General features: G+C 42.1%; 1 protein-coding gene across 1 annotated transcript; it reads left to right on the top strand.

Annotated features, from left to right (window-relative positions):
• The first annotated feature begins 50 nt into the window (after nucleotides 1-50).
• Nucleotides 51-13,017, top strand: LOC133456403 (transmembrane protein 26). The gene is made up of 4 exons (XM_061734879.1): nucleotides 51-247; nucleotides 7,974-8,118; nucleotides 12,146-12,875; nucleotides 12,977-13,017. Exons 1-4 carry the CDS (start codon nucleotides 51-53, stop codon nucleotides 13,015-13,017), a joined length of 1,113 nt encoding a protein of 370 aa, XP_061590863.1.
• Nucleotides 13,018-16,806: the final 3,789 nt, after the last annotated feature.

Genomic DNA, 16,806 nt, shown 5'->3' on the forward strand with positions numbered 1-16,806 from the left:
CCCTTGCAATCCTCAACGAGGCCGTTCTCTGTGCAGGTTTTCTGCGGCGGATGATGTGCCGCCTCCTGAACACCATGTTGGCTTTGCTGAGCCGCTTCCTGTTTGCGGTCCACGGCGTGGTGACGGTGTGGCGGGTGGTGGCCGTCAAAGGGGATCCCCTTTACTGGCTGCTGCTGACCGGCGTGGCTCTGCTGGGCGTGGAAATGGCCGTCACCTTGAAGTGCACCAGAAACGCCGAGTGGAAATGGTAACGCCTATGAAAAATTCAGTCCATAATAAGGATTAGGATGTCGGGAGGAATCGCAGATGGAGTATGTGCTGTTCTTGACTTTAATGTACTGATAGGACTAACTTGTGGTAATCCGAAACACAGCAGGAAGATCGGCACCAGCGTTACCCGGGAGATCAGTCTGGCTGCAGACCGCTGCTTCTGAGGTTTTACGCTGATCTCATGTGTTTTTTTATTTTGGTATTTGGTGCATTATCTCTGGCTCCGGCTGTGGTGCCACGAGGAGCTACCTCCGCTTTGCTAGTCTGACATCAGCAAGGAAGTGGAAAAACCTGTAGTTGTCCAAATGACCACCAGGGGCTGGCTCCAGAACTGCAGAAATAACCATACCTAAAGCCTGGTACAAAATATAGGTTTCGTTCAGTACTCGAGTTGTAAAAAACAATCAGGGGGGATGGTAGATTTTATCATATGGGGACAGATAATTTGTGCTGATTACAAATAATATAATATATTACAAATAATAGCACTGATCAAAACACCTGCAGAAATACTGCAGGAATGACAGCAGCAGTTAAATGCAGCCTTCTGTAAGCTTTAAATATCCACTGGGCTTACATCAAATACATCAAAACAGTTTTCTGAACTTATCAATATGCCCCTGTCCTTCACAGGATAAGTAAAATGGATCACTGCAAACACTCAAAATCTTAACAAGAATATTTGTCTTATTTCTAGTTAAAATTTCTAATTTTAGTAAAAAAAATCTCATTACACTTAAAACAAGACTCATCACTGGAAAAAACAACAATTTTCACCTGTTTCAAGTAGATTTTCACTTAAAATAAGTAGAAAAATCTGCCAGTGGAACAAGATTTATTGCTTGTAATAAGAAGATAAATCTTGTCCCACTGGCAGATTTTCCTACTTATTTAAAGTGAAAATTTACTTAAAACAGGTGAAAATTGTCAAATAAGTTATTTTTCTGGTCTTATTTTTCTGGTGATGACTCTAAATGTTGAAATAGCAGTAAAACCACATTCATTGATGAAATGACATAAGGGAGGGAAAACAGGGGGGATGATTTGGACCGTTTTTATTTCAGGGGGGATACCATCTCCCCTCATCCCCCTCCCCTACTGGTTTCGTTGACATATCTTGAATTCATATCCATCACAAAATGATATAAGGCTGCATTTTATACATTACTTGTACTTTGATCTTTTGATGATGCTTAATGGCTCGCTGTCATTATATAAGCGCTTAGGATTTTAGGTGAATTTCACATCCGAGACACAAATTAAAAGCCAGCTTCAAAGATATGGCTTGATGTGCTGTTAATTCTACTAACTTGCCCGAACAGACTGGATCAGAACACGTCCACCTGAACTCAGTCAGTTGTTCCAGTCTCTCCTTGTTTCTCCCGCTTGTTTGTTCAACACATTTGTCAATCTTTCGATTAACCTTGAGTCATCTCCTGCCAATATGTGGCCATCTAGAACCCCCCCCCTCAAAAAAAATAGAGCTACATCCCTGAAAACTATTAGGGTAGGAGGTTGTCCAGTTCTTTTTACATTGACTGCGTTTACATGCAGTCTATAACGATTTTAAAACCCGAATATTAGCAATAACCCGAATTTGCACGGCCATGTAAACACCAATAACCCCTTTGAATAACCCGAATTTGCTCATATCCGGGTTTTTAAAAACCCGGATATGACCCCTGGGTTACTCCTTTTAAAACCCAAATAAACCCGAAAAGGAACATTAATTAGTTTTCTGCGCATGCTCTGTTTGCAAGGAATCCTGGTCTTTTGAGTCCAGGAAGTTCTTATAAACACGGAGAAACGCAAGACCACGCCACAGTTTTCGAGTGAGGAGGAGACTAATCACTTCATAAATGTAATGAAGGATATGAACATTTTGGCATTTGTAGACGGTAGAAAGTACCGAGATAGCAAGATTTAAAAGAAGGTGAGCGAAAAGTTGCGCGAAGCAGCATTTGTTTTGAATTTGGATACAGGAAGAAGAAGCGGAAATGACGGTAATTGCGTCATCACGTTCTCCGTGCGTCGCTGGTTTGATCCAGATATCCCGAATGATTAATCACCATGTATACAGGGATAACCCTGTTTTCTCACGCATGTAAACGGAATAATCCGAATCTTTCAGTAACCGGAATATTAGCAATAACCCGAATTTTGGCTGCATGTAAACGTAGTCATTGTCTACACCCCCTTTTACATCGGTGGATACCCTGCGTTTAACGCCTGAATTTAGCACGTCGTCTGTCTTTTCGACCGACGGGGAGCCAAACCGAGAGTGGAGGCTGAACCTGAAGACGCCCTGCAGTGGAGTGCAGCAAATCACGTCTAGTTTGAGACTGATGTGACATTTTCCAGATGCTGGTCCTCGTGTGTCGACACAGGAGGGATTCATGAGTCGTAGATCAACTTCATTAGTCCAAACCACAACCACCTCAGTGAAATGCGTGTCAATACAGAGCTCCACGTGATCTTAACAGTCAACAAATAATCTTCCGGCTCACATTTATGAAGCAAGTAAACCACAAAACATTACAAGGTTAGATTTTTTTACTTAAAGGTGCATCTGTTTGTAATGAGAGTTTTTTTTTCCTTTTGGTTTGCATAAAAAAAATGGACACAAATGTGTTGATGAAAATAATAACCTTGGAAATGTTCCTCTTTTAACAAAGCTTCCCTACAAAGGACAATTGGGCAGGATGAGCAGCACACCACAGGTGAGAGCCGCAGAACACAAAGGGCTCCGGTCACCCTCGATTTTGTGTTAATGTGCCAACATAATCAAAGGAGCACGTCATCAGTCAGCTGGCGTCATCCTCTGGTCCCCACTAATGCCAAAACAGAGTCTCACACCATTCTCTCTCAGCAGCTACCCAGATAAAATCCTGATCAGTGGTTGGGAGCTCTCAATTTGTAGCAGCAGACGTTAAATATGGAGGGTTTGGAAGATCAGAGTATTCACATGAAACAGCAAAGCTTACAGAATAACAATAAAGGCACCCTGCTGATGAAGTTAAACAAGGTCTTCAAACAAGCTACTGGGGCATGTACACATGACACATGGCCTGAGTAATCTTTAAGATGATAATAAAAATAATGACTGTAAATATAGTCAGTAAGTTGGTCTTATTCTGCTTAAAGCCACTAAAAAGCTTAAACAGATAAACTAAGAATCACAATTCTAAACCTACGAGATTGTAGCCAAAGAGTGAAAAATGAATTTCAATTGTAGAGGAAGCTGCTGAGAAGAAACTCTGAGAGACACATCTATGAGGTTCGATTTGGATCAAGAACAGAGTCCCCGGAGTGAGTCTGAGGATGTATCAAAGGAAGAATGATATCAGAAGGCTTCATAAACTGAAATGTGATTCAAAATGTAAGGAAACTTTGTTTGAGGTGAAGTCAGGACATTTTTTTTTAAACAGAGCAGCAATGTGTCAACTAAATCTCATTAAAACACACACACACACAGTCACACACACACACACAGAAAAGAAGTGAAATCTGCCGTTGCAAAAAGGATTCCTGCAAACTTTGAAGAAACTTAAAGCATAGCGGTGGAAACATGGCAGAAAGCATCAGCAGACAGGTGCAGGAAGCTGATAAATGGCTAGCAGAAACATCCAGAGGCTGTGGATGTTGCTAAAGGATCTGTCACAAAACATTAAACAGGCCGCGCTTTGTGAGCAGGCTGGGGGACGGACCATTGACCAGCAGACGCCACCTCTCCGTAAATCGGCTGTCACTGGTCAGTTAGCGACACCAAACAGCAACCATCCCAGCCTCAATGCAAAACACAGAGATCACTCAAACGCTATTCGCACAGCACTTTTTACACAGCTGAATAAGGTGCTGCACAAGGTGCTTTAAAGACAGAAACTTGAAAACAGTTAAAGGAGCATGAGGCAGGATTTATGAAAAAAATTCGTATACGTTTTAAGTTTTCTAGTAATAATGTCAGATGAAGCGTTCCAAACCAAAACGTAATGCAATTTATGCAATTAATGCAACGCTGCAATTCTGGGCCCGAATTTCCCACGCTGTCCTGCGGATGTGACGTCAAATGACGCTGCATGCACGTTCTCGACGGCGCACGAGTAAACATTGGATACGCGTTTTGAGTCATGGAGGCAGCTTCAACTTGAATTGGGACTGAAAACAGATGCTGACATGGCTCATTTCCTACTGACCAGGTAAGACAACATTGTAAGTCATATTTAGAGCTTGATTTGAAAATCACATGAGATTACACACGCGCCCCGTGCTGGCTTCGCTGTTGGCTGCAGGAACCCCGACGGTTGTCGTGGCGCTAATGAGTCTCATTTCTTATTCTTGCCTCATGCTCCTTTAATAAAAAATATTTTTTCAAGAAAAAAACAACATTAAAGGTAAGTAATTCACAATGTCCAAGCTATAACACTTTAAGTCATCATTTCATCCTCTAGCTGCCTATCTCATCCGTACCCTTTAAAGAAAACCCAGGCTTCATACCCACCACTGTCTCTGAAAACTGGAAAAAACACAAGGTAGGGGCAGGTGGGGGCAGGTAGGGGCAGGTGGGGGCAGGTAGGGGCAGGTAGGGGCAGGTAGGGGCAGGTAGGGGCAGGTGGGGGCAGGTAGGGGCAGGTGGGGGCAGGTAGGGGCAGCTACCATCCCTCAAACCATAGCAAACACTACTCCAGCCTAGGGCTGTTCGATTAATCAATTTTAAATCGTAATCGCGATTATGTAATTAGAACGATGTTAAAACGTGAAAATCGTAAAATCGATTTTTCACTTTTTTTTATTTTTTTTTTTACCTTGTCTGCACATATATTAATGATTGATGGAAATACCTCTCAATACCTGCGACAAGTGCCCCATCGGAGAGGCTCTTTAGTGTAGGAGGGGGCGTTGGAACATGCCATAAAACTTTATATTTTATTATATTTTTTAAAACTTTTTTTCAACTTATTTTACAGTTTTTAGAGTTTTGCACTTTATTCATTCATTTTTGGTTTAATAAGAGCAAAGTTTGCACTTAAAGCCCCATGGGGCAAATGTTCAATAAAAAAACAGCATATTTGAAATTATTTCTTTGCCTTTTGTCAATTCACAAAATAATCGTAATCGTAATCGAAAATCGGATTTTGAGAGAAAAAAATTGAGATTTTATTTTTGGGCAAAATTGAACAGCCCTACTCCAGCCAATCATGGTTGGCGTGGTAGTGATGGGGAGTGTTTTTGGGGAGAATTGGGGGATGGGGGGCATGATGTCTTTCAGAAACCGCCTACCCTACCTTTAAAAGCAAAAGCATTGTCAAAATTGACGGTTTGACATTGTAAGTTGGTAGCAGAAGCATAAACACATTTTTCTTCATCATGCATGTCGAGTCTGACTTGAACCTTGTACCTTTAATTGTTAACCGTAACTCCTCATGAGTGTCCAGTAGAAAAGAGTGAGGGTGGTGGACTAAACCCTCTGATGAACCCTTATTCAAAATGCCTCAGAGATATACTCCATATTCTTCCGACGCCTTCTTCTTATGCTCAGCACATCACCTGTCTCCATCTTACCCTGTCTTCTGCATCAGTGCGTCCAGAAATCTCCCCTTTGCCCGTCCCTGTATCCCTCCTCCTCCCTGGCAGCTCCATCTCCATCGTCCTTCCACTGACATATTCACTATCCGTCTCAACAGCCTCTCTTAATGCGTCTCCAAAGCACCTAAACCTCAATCTATCCATCCATGTCACTCCCAAGGAAAATCTTAACATCTTCAAATCCACCAGCTCATGAAAACGTACAGTGCCGCATAGCGAGACGCTGAAATAGTGTCATGATGCAAGATGCTGAATGTCCAAGTCATCATGTGATGAAAGTGAGGGACATGTGCTTTTTTTGCTCCTAAAACCGCAAATAATTCACCCATTGGACCAAAACTGCTATTACACAATAACGCCTCAATGACAAACTATCTCCTTTCTTGGTGAAGCTGTCAACAAAAATGTCTTTGTGGGATAAATGAAAAGGAGGCCCGAGGCCTCCTTCAGTTTATACTTTTTACAGGCTTGACATTGAGGATTGAGCTGTTGTAGGCAGACTTTGTAAACCTGTTTTGTGCTGGGATTAAATAACTCCTAAACTTGTTACTGTGAAACATTTTACGACCCATCTGCCCAGGGCCGTGAGAGGCAGCACATATAAAGCCCGTAATGTTCTCTGCCACAAAAACTCTCTGTTTTTCTCAGCAATCCCTTTCTCCCTTTGCCTTTCTCTGTTTCAAAAATGAGGATTTTATCCGAGCTAATGCCGTCAAGCTCGTCATCTCCTCGCTGTCACAGCCTCTCGAGGAGGCGAACATCAAAACGTCCTTTGCTGGTTTGAGTGTCATTTCTGACCAGCTAGCTTTTTATCAAGGTGGGGAAAAAAAATGGCTTGAGTAAACATAAACTAATGTCAAACCTTATTACTGGAGTCCCGAATGGATATGAGCAGAGGTTGACAGAGTACTCGACCCCAGTACTTGAGTAAGAGTACAAATACTACTGGTCAAAATTTACTCCGTTACAAGTAAAAGTAGCTCAGTCAAAATATTACTCGAGTAAGAGTAGAAAAGTACTTGCTTTTAAAGGTACTTAAGTATCCAAAAGTAAATGCTTTTAAATTTACTTTAAGTAAAAGTAAGAGTAAGAGTACATTTCTTATTTTCCACATCAGTAAATTACTATATTTTTTCTAAATTAATTTAAGGATCTTTTAACTATTGTTTCTGAGAATTAACTCTTTGAAACCAGCTGCACTGATGTGCTGCTTTTAGAACCACAATGTTATATAAAACCTGCAGAAACACCAAAAACAAATCAAATGAATGGGATCATAAGAGGACAGTAGATGATGCAGAGTTTATTAACAATCATGAACTGAAACCAAATTAACCTGCACCATCCAACTAAGTCTGGATCCCCCTCAAACCACTGCTTTACAAAAAACTACATCTTTGCTCAATGTTGAAGTCACTTAACTTTACAGGAAGGACATGTACCAGTACAATATAGCAATATAGAGCATAACAAACTGTCTCCCAATGTCTGTCTTGTCTGTCTCTGTGCCTGTCTCCCAATATCCGTCTAAAAATAGGATTTTAGGGAAGAAGAAAAAAGAGCAGACCTGAAAGTAACGAGTACTTTTCAGCCTTCCTAGAAATTTACTCGAGTAAAAGTAAAAATATTTGTCTTGGAAATGTATTCAAGTAAGAGTAATAAGTACCAAAGAAATCTAATACTCAAGTAAAGTACAAATCCTCTGGCTATGTACTTAAGTACAGTACTCAAGTAAATTTACTCCATTACTGTCCACCACTGGATATGAGTATTTAGTGTCCCACTATACGTTCAATAACGTGTTGTGCGTCATTCAGAAACAGTGGTTTTTAGGCACTCGCAGACTCAACAACCCCAGACGACAGCTTTCTTCAGGCCTCTGCTTTTTCTCACTGAGTCTTACTTTGAAGTTCTCTCCTTATGGAGAAGGCTTTGCTCTGTCAAGTGGGATTTGCATATATGATGAGAATAATTTCCTGTCTGAAATTTGATGCTTCTTCTGCGGGGGGGAAAAAAAGGGACTCTTTCTTCTTTGGCAAGTGACAAAAGAAGCCACTAAAAATAGCCGGCTCCCACCTCTCCACCCCCTACCCCCTTGTCCTTCGGTGGTTCTCTTTTAGGTTCTCCCCTATGGTTTTCCTGTACCTCAGTACTGTCATCCCATCCATTTGGTTTCTGGAGCTGAGCCTGTTACAGTCCAAGCTGCCTCCCAACAGCTCCTCTGGCCACGATCTTCACTTGGCGGCTCATATCCCGATCACAGCGGTAAGCATCTCGCCATGGAACCGTCCTCCCCGCCGCGCCCTCCGAGCTGCCACATTAGAAGAGACACCTGATATCAGATAAGATTTAAATCGAGCAGGGGGGGAATATAAACCAGTCATTGCAGGAAATGCGCAATAGACACATGGAGATGGTCCAGATAAAAAATAAATAAAAAAATGATCTCAGGTCTTTGCCCTTCTGGGATGGTTTTATTCCAGTTTCTTTCATGTAAGATTTGGGACCAGCTTTTGCCCCTTGGCTGTACTCAAGGCCGGGAGGCTGTGGGCAGAAATTGAAGGCATTGTGTTTCAGGGATTTGATAAGAAGACATACTCTGTCACCTTGAGGGGCGGATTCACTAGACATCCAGCTAATATAAAACCCAGCGTGGATGTGTCCCGTTTTAGCACCACTAAGGTAAGATGTGGTAACTGAGGCAGAAGAAAACATCCCAGTTAATCACGTTGTTTGGTAGGTCGGTGTTCGCGCACCCGTGACGTCGTTCCAGAAAGTTTTTATAGAGAATAAAATATGACCGCTAATGAGATTCTTGATCCTCAAAGTGCAGAAACTGCTCTCTGCCTTCGGATAACAGCTAAAAAAAAAAAAAAATGTTTTCATCCGCCTTTGTTGTTGCATTTTTTATTATGAGCTAATTCTTTACAATAATCCCTTTAACCCTTTAATGCCGAATGTATCATGTTTGAGATCTCTGTGCCACCCGCATTAAGAATAAAAGATAGTTTCATACAATAAAAATGTGCTAAATTAATCTGCACTAGGGAGCAAAAGTGTGCGGTCTCCTCTCTTTTTTTTTCATACCATAAAAATGTAAAACATAAATAAAATAAAAACATTTAAAGAAAAGGCGTAATTTTATTAGTGTCATAAAGCGCTGAATAATGATACAAAATACAAGCCGCTAAAGACAAAATTAGGTGTTTAAAGTTATATATACACAATAAAAAATAAGTAGCTTCCATTTGAAAAAAAATATTTTCTGTGTATTGTGTCCTATATCAGGATTAAAAAGGTTAATAATTCCAGTGATGGTGATTTTGTTCATTAACAAGTCTAAAGAGCGAAGCCTTTTGTTTTCTTTTAAAATCAAGTAGGTTTTACCAAAGCGAGTTAGTTCCTTTGAAAACTGATAAATTTGTCATCTCTGTTGGATATTTTTCCAATTTTACACAATAAACACGTTTTTTACTTGTTTTTTCAGATTTTAACTTTAAGAAAGAATTTATCACATAGCACACATTTCTCATATGCACTTCCTTAAAATGAGAAGTTTTATCTAACGTTGGCAAATCCAACCGCTGAGGACTCACCAGCTCCTCATAGCGTCCCAAGCCCGGGTATATATGTGGATGTCCTGTCAGGAGGACGGGATCCATCATGTCATCCAACTATGCGTGGAGACTGAGGAGAGTAAACACAGAACAACTTTGCAGGTATTTCAAAACCGGTTCTGTTGCTACCAGGTGAAACTCACTTTAACTGGAGTTTACCGGAGTCAGCAAACTTTTTCAAACCTCTCTTACTACATTTTGGATTGGTTGTCTGAAACGTGGAGAAATGTCCAACTCAATCAATAAATTGACCCGTCATTACTTTTGCACAGTTGATCTTCACAAGAGCGGCAAGACTAACATTTAAAAATTGATTTGCAAGCAGTTTCCTTAACAGTCATATAATATAAAATGATTATAAAGAAATCATGTGTCTAGGTCAGGGGTCGGCAACCCGCTGCTCTAGAGCCGCATGCGGCTCTTTAGCGCCGTCCTAGTGGCTCCTGGAGCTCTTTCAAAAACGTTTGACCTTTTTTTTTTCCTTTTTTTCTTCTTCTTTTCTTCTTTTTTTCCTTTTTTTCTTCTTTTTTCCTTTTTTTCTCTTTTTTCTTTTTCTTCTTTTTTTCTTTTTTTTTTTTCCTTTTTTTCTTCTTTTTTCCTTTTTTCTCTTTTTTTCTTCCTTTTTCATTTTCTTTTTAATCTCGACATTTCGACTTCTTTCTCGACTTTTCGACTTTTTTCTCGAAGTGCATAATGAAAAAAAAATCTTCCCCCAGTTATAACTAATATAGAAACATGCAGCATGTGTTGCCTTCATTCTAAGGCTTATACAAGACTTTTCATTTTTTGCGGCTCCAGACATATTTGTTTTTTGTGTTTTTGGTCCAATATGGCTCTTTCAACATTTTGGGTTGCCGACCCCTGGTCTAGGTTTTCCTTACCTGTCACTGGATATTTGTATCATCATTTTGGTACAGGATTGTGCCGCTAACCGTATGCTGCTTGTTAACCCTTTGGTTCCTTGTATTGGAGCGTTAGGATCATGGACTGTAAAAGAAGAAATGGAGAAAGGACCCAGTGACTTCCCTCATTGGTTTTTCATGTTGTGAATAAGAGGAACGAGCAGGCCAGCGGTAACACACTCCGACTCAGCAGGGCTGGCTAATATTAGACTGCCATGCTAATTAAACTATCAAACCTGTCTAATCACCTCATGCCAACGGTTGAAACTAAAAAAGCTGACACAAGCGCAGTCAGAGCTCCATGGGGACCTGCCATCATTCAGTCGGCTGCTTGCACGGGCAAATGCTCAACTCTGAGAGTTTTTTGTTGGTTATTCACGTTAGTATTTTAGAGGTGTCTTATATCAGATTTCGTTGTGAATAGATGTCTCTTTTGAAGCTCTTTTGAATCTAAACAAAGATGCCCCAGCAGGGAACCTGTATGAAGTTTTTTTTGTCCAGTGGAAGTATAGATATAGGAGTATAGATTCATTATAATGAGAAGAAACCCGAGGAAAAAGGGAGCTACATTTTGGACGATGGCTATGTATGGAGCGATGGCGTCAACATCGGGACAGGCACGTGTGTGGATGAGGAATCAGAGCGAGAAGTGCAGAATTGTGACATTAATCACATAACAGTCAAAGGCGGATGAGATGTGACCCGACAGTTCAGACTGAAGACGCACTGAATCTGTTTTATTACCACGTATGAAAGCGATCCATTCTGATGAATAAAAAAAATCAGATCTTGTGTCATTTATGTTGATCAGACAGCCAGAAGAAGGTCAGATTTAGGTCACTTTTGCCTGCAGTGTGAACTTGAGAACTTAGCCTGAGAAAGGTTCAGGAATGAGGGAGTTGTTGGGCTCCCGGCAGACATCTGCATTGGGATCCCCTGTTTCAAATGTGCTTTCACTGGCATTACTAGACATGACCATTGCACGTTGTCCTCGGACCCTTCCAACACTGAAAAGACATAATAACACTCCCTTCAACCAGTCACGGCGGTATGTTAGTATAATTGATAGCAGAAGAAAAACATACATTCTGTTCGGTCTTCATTGACAGCGCAGACATCAGGACAAAGCTCAGTGCTAAACAGCTAAAGTTGTATCAACTTGACAGAGGTTGTGCAAGCCGTTAATCAAAAGACCACACCCCTAATTATTCATACATTTGTTGCTTGATATAATTTGATCTGATGTGGTGCAAACAAAACCCAAACCTTTTGGACTAAATAGACATTTTTTAATTCTGCTGCAAACTCAAAATATTAATCACTTTTCTAAGCGAACGGCGCTAACGCAGTTCAAACAGCAGGTGTATCCGCCCCTTTAATCTGATTGGTTTACGAGTAAGTCGTGTTTTATCCACTGCTCTGCGTCCCCCACGTGGGGTGCGCTCTTATGATTGGCTGAAACAAAGGAAGACATCTGATTGGTTGCAGATCCTTCTGTGTTAAAAAAAAAAACGTATTTGTGGATTGAGTCACGTCAGGGGAGTCTCAAAAGTCACACGCAAATCCAGCGCAGCTCACAGACAAAAAAACGTTTGTAAATCAGGTTATATTTGCGTGTGCATCAAACATACATTTGTATATCTTGTCCTACGCACGTGTGAATTGTTCTGTGCATTTGTGAAACTTGTCCTGTTCATTTGTGAAACAGTGTGTGCATTTGCAAATTATGAGACTGTTCTAGCTCCATAAGACTGTGCTACTTCTTTCTCCCAGGAGATGGTGAAACTGGACCCAGAGAACTGGGTGGCCGGCCTGGAGCAGACCATGCTCATTGTGCTGGTTCTGGGTCGCTGGCTGATGCCCAAAGGAGACATGTCACGTGATCAGCTCTCCCAGCTCCTCATGGTTTACGTGGGACTCGGCGCCGACATCCTGGACATCTTCGACACTTTCAAGGAACCCCAAGTGGAAACCAACGAAGTGCTCGTCCTCATCGGCCTGACCCTCTTCTCTTGGGCACTCATGCAGTTTCCCGTGGTCCTCACCCAGACGCAGCCCCCAAAAGGCGGCTCGCCTCAAAGGACCGGCCGCGACCTCCGCTGCTGTCCCGAAGCCTCGTCCTCTTGCACGTCCTGCTGCTCCAGTGAAGTGTGGAGCTTGTTGCTCACAGTGGGGCTCCAGGACGGCCCCTTCCTGGTTTACCGCGTTTACCTCATGGTGCAGGAACAGGTGCTCAACCAGCTCATGATTTTCTTCACCTGTAAAAACATCCTCATTGTTCTCTTGGAGATTTACCGAATCTTTGTGGTGCAGTGCGAGCAGCAGGTGCGGGAGGCCGTGTTGGAACGGTGTCACGTCTTGGTGCTCGACAGTCAAACCCAAGGAGCCGGCGAGGAAGAGGAGGAGGAGGAGGAAGTGGATAAAGAGCAGAGCTGTCACACAGACATGGAGAGGGCAGCCAATGGAGAGGAAGATCAGAGAGATACCCAGGTAAAGAAAGGCTGTAAATGTCGTGAGGCTTGACTGTGGCCCTCGGAGGGACGGGAGAGACTTTGAAACACCACGAGAAAAGCTGAACCCCATCTATTATCTCTTACGTCTCAGGCTGGTTCAGAGACAGTCTCAGCTCTCTGGAGGCTCGGTGACTAAAAACAGACCGCAAGAGAAGCGTAGGCTGTGTCCCCATTGAAAAGATCAGTCATGAATTTCTGCAACTCCCTTTGATACAACTCCTTCTGAAACAGGAGGGTTCTCCAGTGCAGAAGATAAGATTATAATATTAAACAAGAGCTGGCTATCTGCCCAATACATGAACAAAATTAATGACACCCCCAAAAAATGCAACGGCTCTGTTCCTTAAAGTTACACTCATTTATTTAAATGGGCCTCATTAGTGGTTAGAACGGGTTTATTGTGCCATCTATATGCATTTAATGAGGATGAATTTCTTTTAATATACTATAAAAATGGATTGAAGCGTTGGATAGCGTGTATTTCTTGCTTGAAAAACCCCCCTTTATAATAAAAAGACATTTAAAAAAAATGCTCAGTGCTGTTTGTTTTACTTTGATTACCATGAGATGGCAGTGTTGCCAAGTCAACTGATGCTCAACACAAACAAACATGTCCTTGGGTTGAACATGCATGAGAGTTACATGGAGGGGGGAAAACAAACCGGGGCAGTGTCGAACCTAAGCGTTTATTTGGTTTGATAATTTCCTCCAAGGGTGTGTTTGCAGGATCTAATGATACAGCAAGGTGCTTAAAAACGCATATCAGAAATACAGTTGACAGTTTCAGGCCGGGGACAGTAATCAAATGCAATCTAGAGACAGCTTATTACAATTAGGAGGAGAGTGAAGAGGTGTGCTTCACTCTTCAAGGTTCATTTTCCTTTCGAGCACAATCAGCCCATAGAAGCCTGCTCGAGAGCTCGGTGCATTTCTATCATGTCTGAAAAAGCACCCTCATGATTATGTGGGAGTAGCATAAGTTCAACGTGATTTTCTCTCCCTTTTTCTCTTTTGAAAGATGGAAGGCGCTTTTGTGAGATCCCATTGCAATCCAAGCCCACGAAAGTGAGAGACTCTTTGAGAGCCTGTGCCGACCGGCAAACATTTGAAATGAAGCTCAGACTCTTCAAGGTTTCGAGGTGCTTCACGACGGGGACAAACAGCAGTGGCACGGTCCTTACATCCACACAATAACCCTCCTGTCAAACGAGGGCTGCGATGCTGGGCCTCGTGCATTTATGGAGGACCCTCTCGGTCTGCGCCTCCGTGTCCAGGCAGGTTGGGATTGAAGAGTCAGCTATATTTCTAACGCTGCCCTGTATTTATGTACGTCAAATTGCTGCACTTCACCCGGCCTGCCGCGCAACGATAGGTGCTGGATGAGTTGGGACTCTTTGTTTTCCATTGAACTCTCGACAAAAAAAAAAGTGGCGAGACAAAGAGGATCCAAGTGTTTTCCTCTCTATCTTGTCTGCGCTCCACTATGAAAACATAGAGATTTTGCTCCGGCTTTTCCTAAACTATGTCTGTGGGCTATCTCTGAAGGGTTTGCTGGAGAGAGCACAACTGAGCCTTACTTTGGTCTGAATAATTAATAGCGGAGCCAACTCCTTAAAAGATGGAGAGAATAATAACGGAGAGTCCCCACTGAGACGTTAATTCCTCCGGCAACAGAACGCCACCTTGGGCCTATAGCACTGATTATTCCCAGTTCACAAAGTCACTCCCTGGGCAGATTGCATCACACAAGGCCAATACGAGGCCGCCGCGCGTCCCATAAACATCTGAGTTTTGGGAGATTCCAATGCTCATGTGACAATGTGATGTGGGCAATTCAATAGGGTGATGAAAGCACCGCTTGCTTCTGCAGAGGCCTTTTCCTCTTCAGATTAACTGCATGCTTTAACAAGATTGTGTGGGTATGTAGGAGGATGGGCATGTTAGCTGATCCATGAGCTGCCCTACATAGATAGAAAAGGCAGGACGAGAGCGTGGAAACTAAAAACCTGCAGATGGGTTGAAAAAAAAAATATGAGTCAACCCTCAAAAGAGCTGAACTGTAAAATTACCTGTTCACATGTGTGAAAGTGAAGCTGCAGCTCCAATCAGATGCCCCTTAAAACTTTTTTTACTGCACCCTCTTATTAGATCATTTTATTAGGCCCGGAAAATGCAAAATCAGCGCCTGTGATTTAATTTCCTTCTATATCTTTCCTTATATGATCATGTCTTTGAGAACAGAGTGAGTGCTTAATCACTGACAACAAATCAGTTGACAGCTTGATGAGTGTATTCATTGCAGTAAATTAACTTAACAAACAGCTTCATTCTTTGATTCTTCAGTCCTTCAGCGAGGGATGTGATCATCTGATCATGGTGGATATTTATATTAGGCATAAACAACATCTCTTGCATCACTGTGGAGGAACTTTGGCCTGTTCTCATTAATGTCAGTCCTTCAGATCATTGAGGTTGTTGTGTATTTGCTTATGCACAGCTCTCTTAAGGTCCCGCCACAACATTCCAGTTGGGCCGAGGCTTGGACTTTGACCTGGTCGCTCTGAAATCTAGATTAGTACATTTTTCAGATTTGCTGAGTTATTCAGTTTCGGCCAAGCTTTAACTATCCCACAGTTGGGTTCATCTTCACCTCTAGAATACCTCTGGTTTCCAGAAGAGTTCATGGTTCACCCTGCAAGTTACCCAAGTCCTGGGGCTATAAAAACAACCCAGAATCATCACCCCGCCCAAACACGGCATCTGGCATTAAAGCTAAACATCTCTGTGTTGGTCTCATCTGTCTACTAAACATTGCTCTGGTTACTTTCTTCTGCCAGTCCTTTTACACTTTAGTCTTCTTCTATTTTTTTGAAATGCTATTTTTTCTGACTAAGCTTTTGGTTGATAAAGCTTTTTGTGTAAATGTGTATTACTCTAAGCATTGCAAAGTCAGACCATAGGATAAGTTGCTTGAATGTCCACTTGGCAACCATCCTAAATGGTTTCCACTCACTATAAAACATTGAATTGTTTTGAAATGGGTTTATAATCTTTTCCAGATTGATGTGCAGCAACCGCTGCTTCTGTACCGCCATTGCTCATGTCTTTCCCTCTTGGCATTGTGTTAACGCACATCTGTCTGTATTTATAGAGGTGATGATTAGCAGCATCTGTTCATCCATAAGCCAGTAAAGTGAAAAACCTGGGTAAAACCTCTGACAATCAGAGATCCTCGGTGGCTTTTCATGGCAAAAATATCATTGGTTGAAAAATGTGGACATATTTACCTGTGGATGTTTCAGGAGCGGTATCAGTATTTCCACAACAACCAGAACTCCCTCAAAGTCCGCCCGAACCACGCAAAGGTTTGCTCATCCCGAGGAGATGCATCTCCACTGACAGTGAGAATCATTTTACCGCATGCCAAAATTTCTGTATCTTGAATCAAACAAACAATCACAAAGTCCCAAGACAGTAAGGTGCAGCTCATCAGCCTCCTCTCGCACAGATAAATCTGTCAACGTGTTACTGAAATGTTACAGTAGAAGAGAAGGAGTGAAAAACAAAAGCAAACTTCAAATGAACTGCACAACTTTCTGACAGGCAGCCGACGATCCGGCTCATGTACCACCATGGATGGAAACTAATGAGCTTTACTCCACTGCTGGTGGATCAGAAGCTCTGCATGGCTGGCTCGCTTTCACACAGTGCAGGGTTTTGAATTTTGAGTTGGCTCCTCTAAATGTCTTTGAACATGGCATATACAGTCAAGTGAAAAAGGAGGATACTCTCTTTCATTTCCAAGAGTTTACAAATCACAGCATAATCAATCGTTACCTGGCTCTAACAGGCCTTCAAATGAGGTGAGTACAGATAAACAACAACAGCACGTGACTGATTTTATGTCTATTGATTAGGGGT

The sequence above is a fragment of the Cololabis saira genome, chromosome 12 (genome assembly GCF_033807715.1).
Source record: "Cololabis saira isolate AMF1-May2022 chromosome 12, fColSai1.1, whole genome shotgun sequence".
In the NCBI taxonomy this organism is placed as follows: Eukaryota; Metazoa; Chordata; class Actinopteri; order Beloniformes; family Belonidae; genus Cololabis; species Cololabis saira.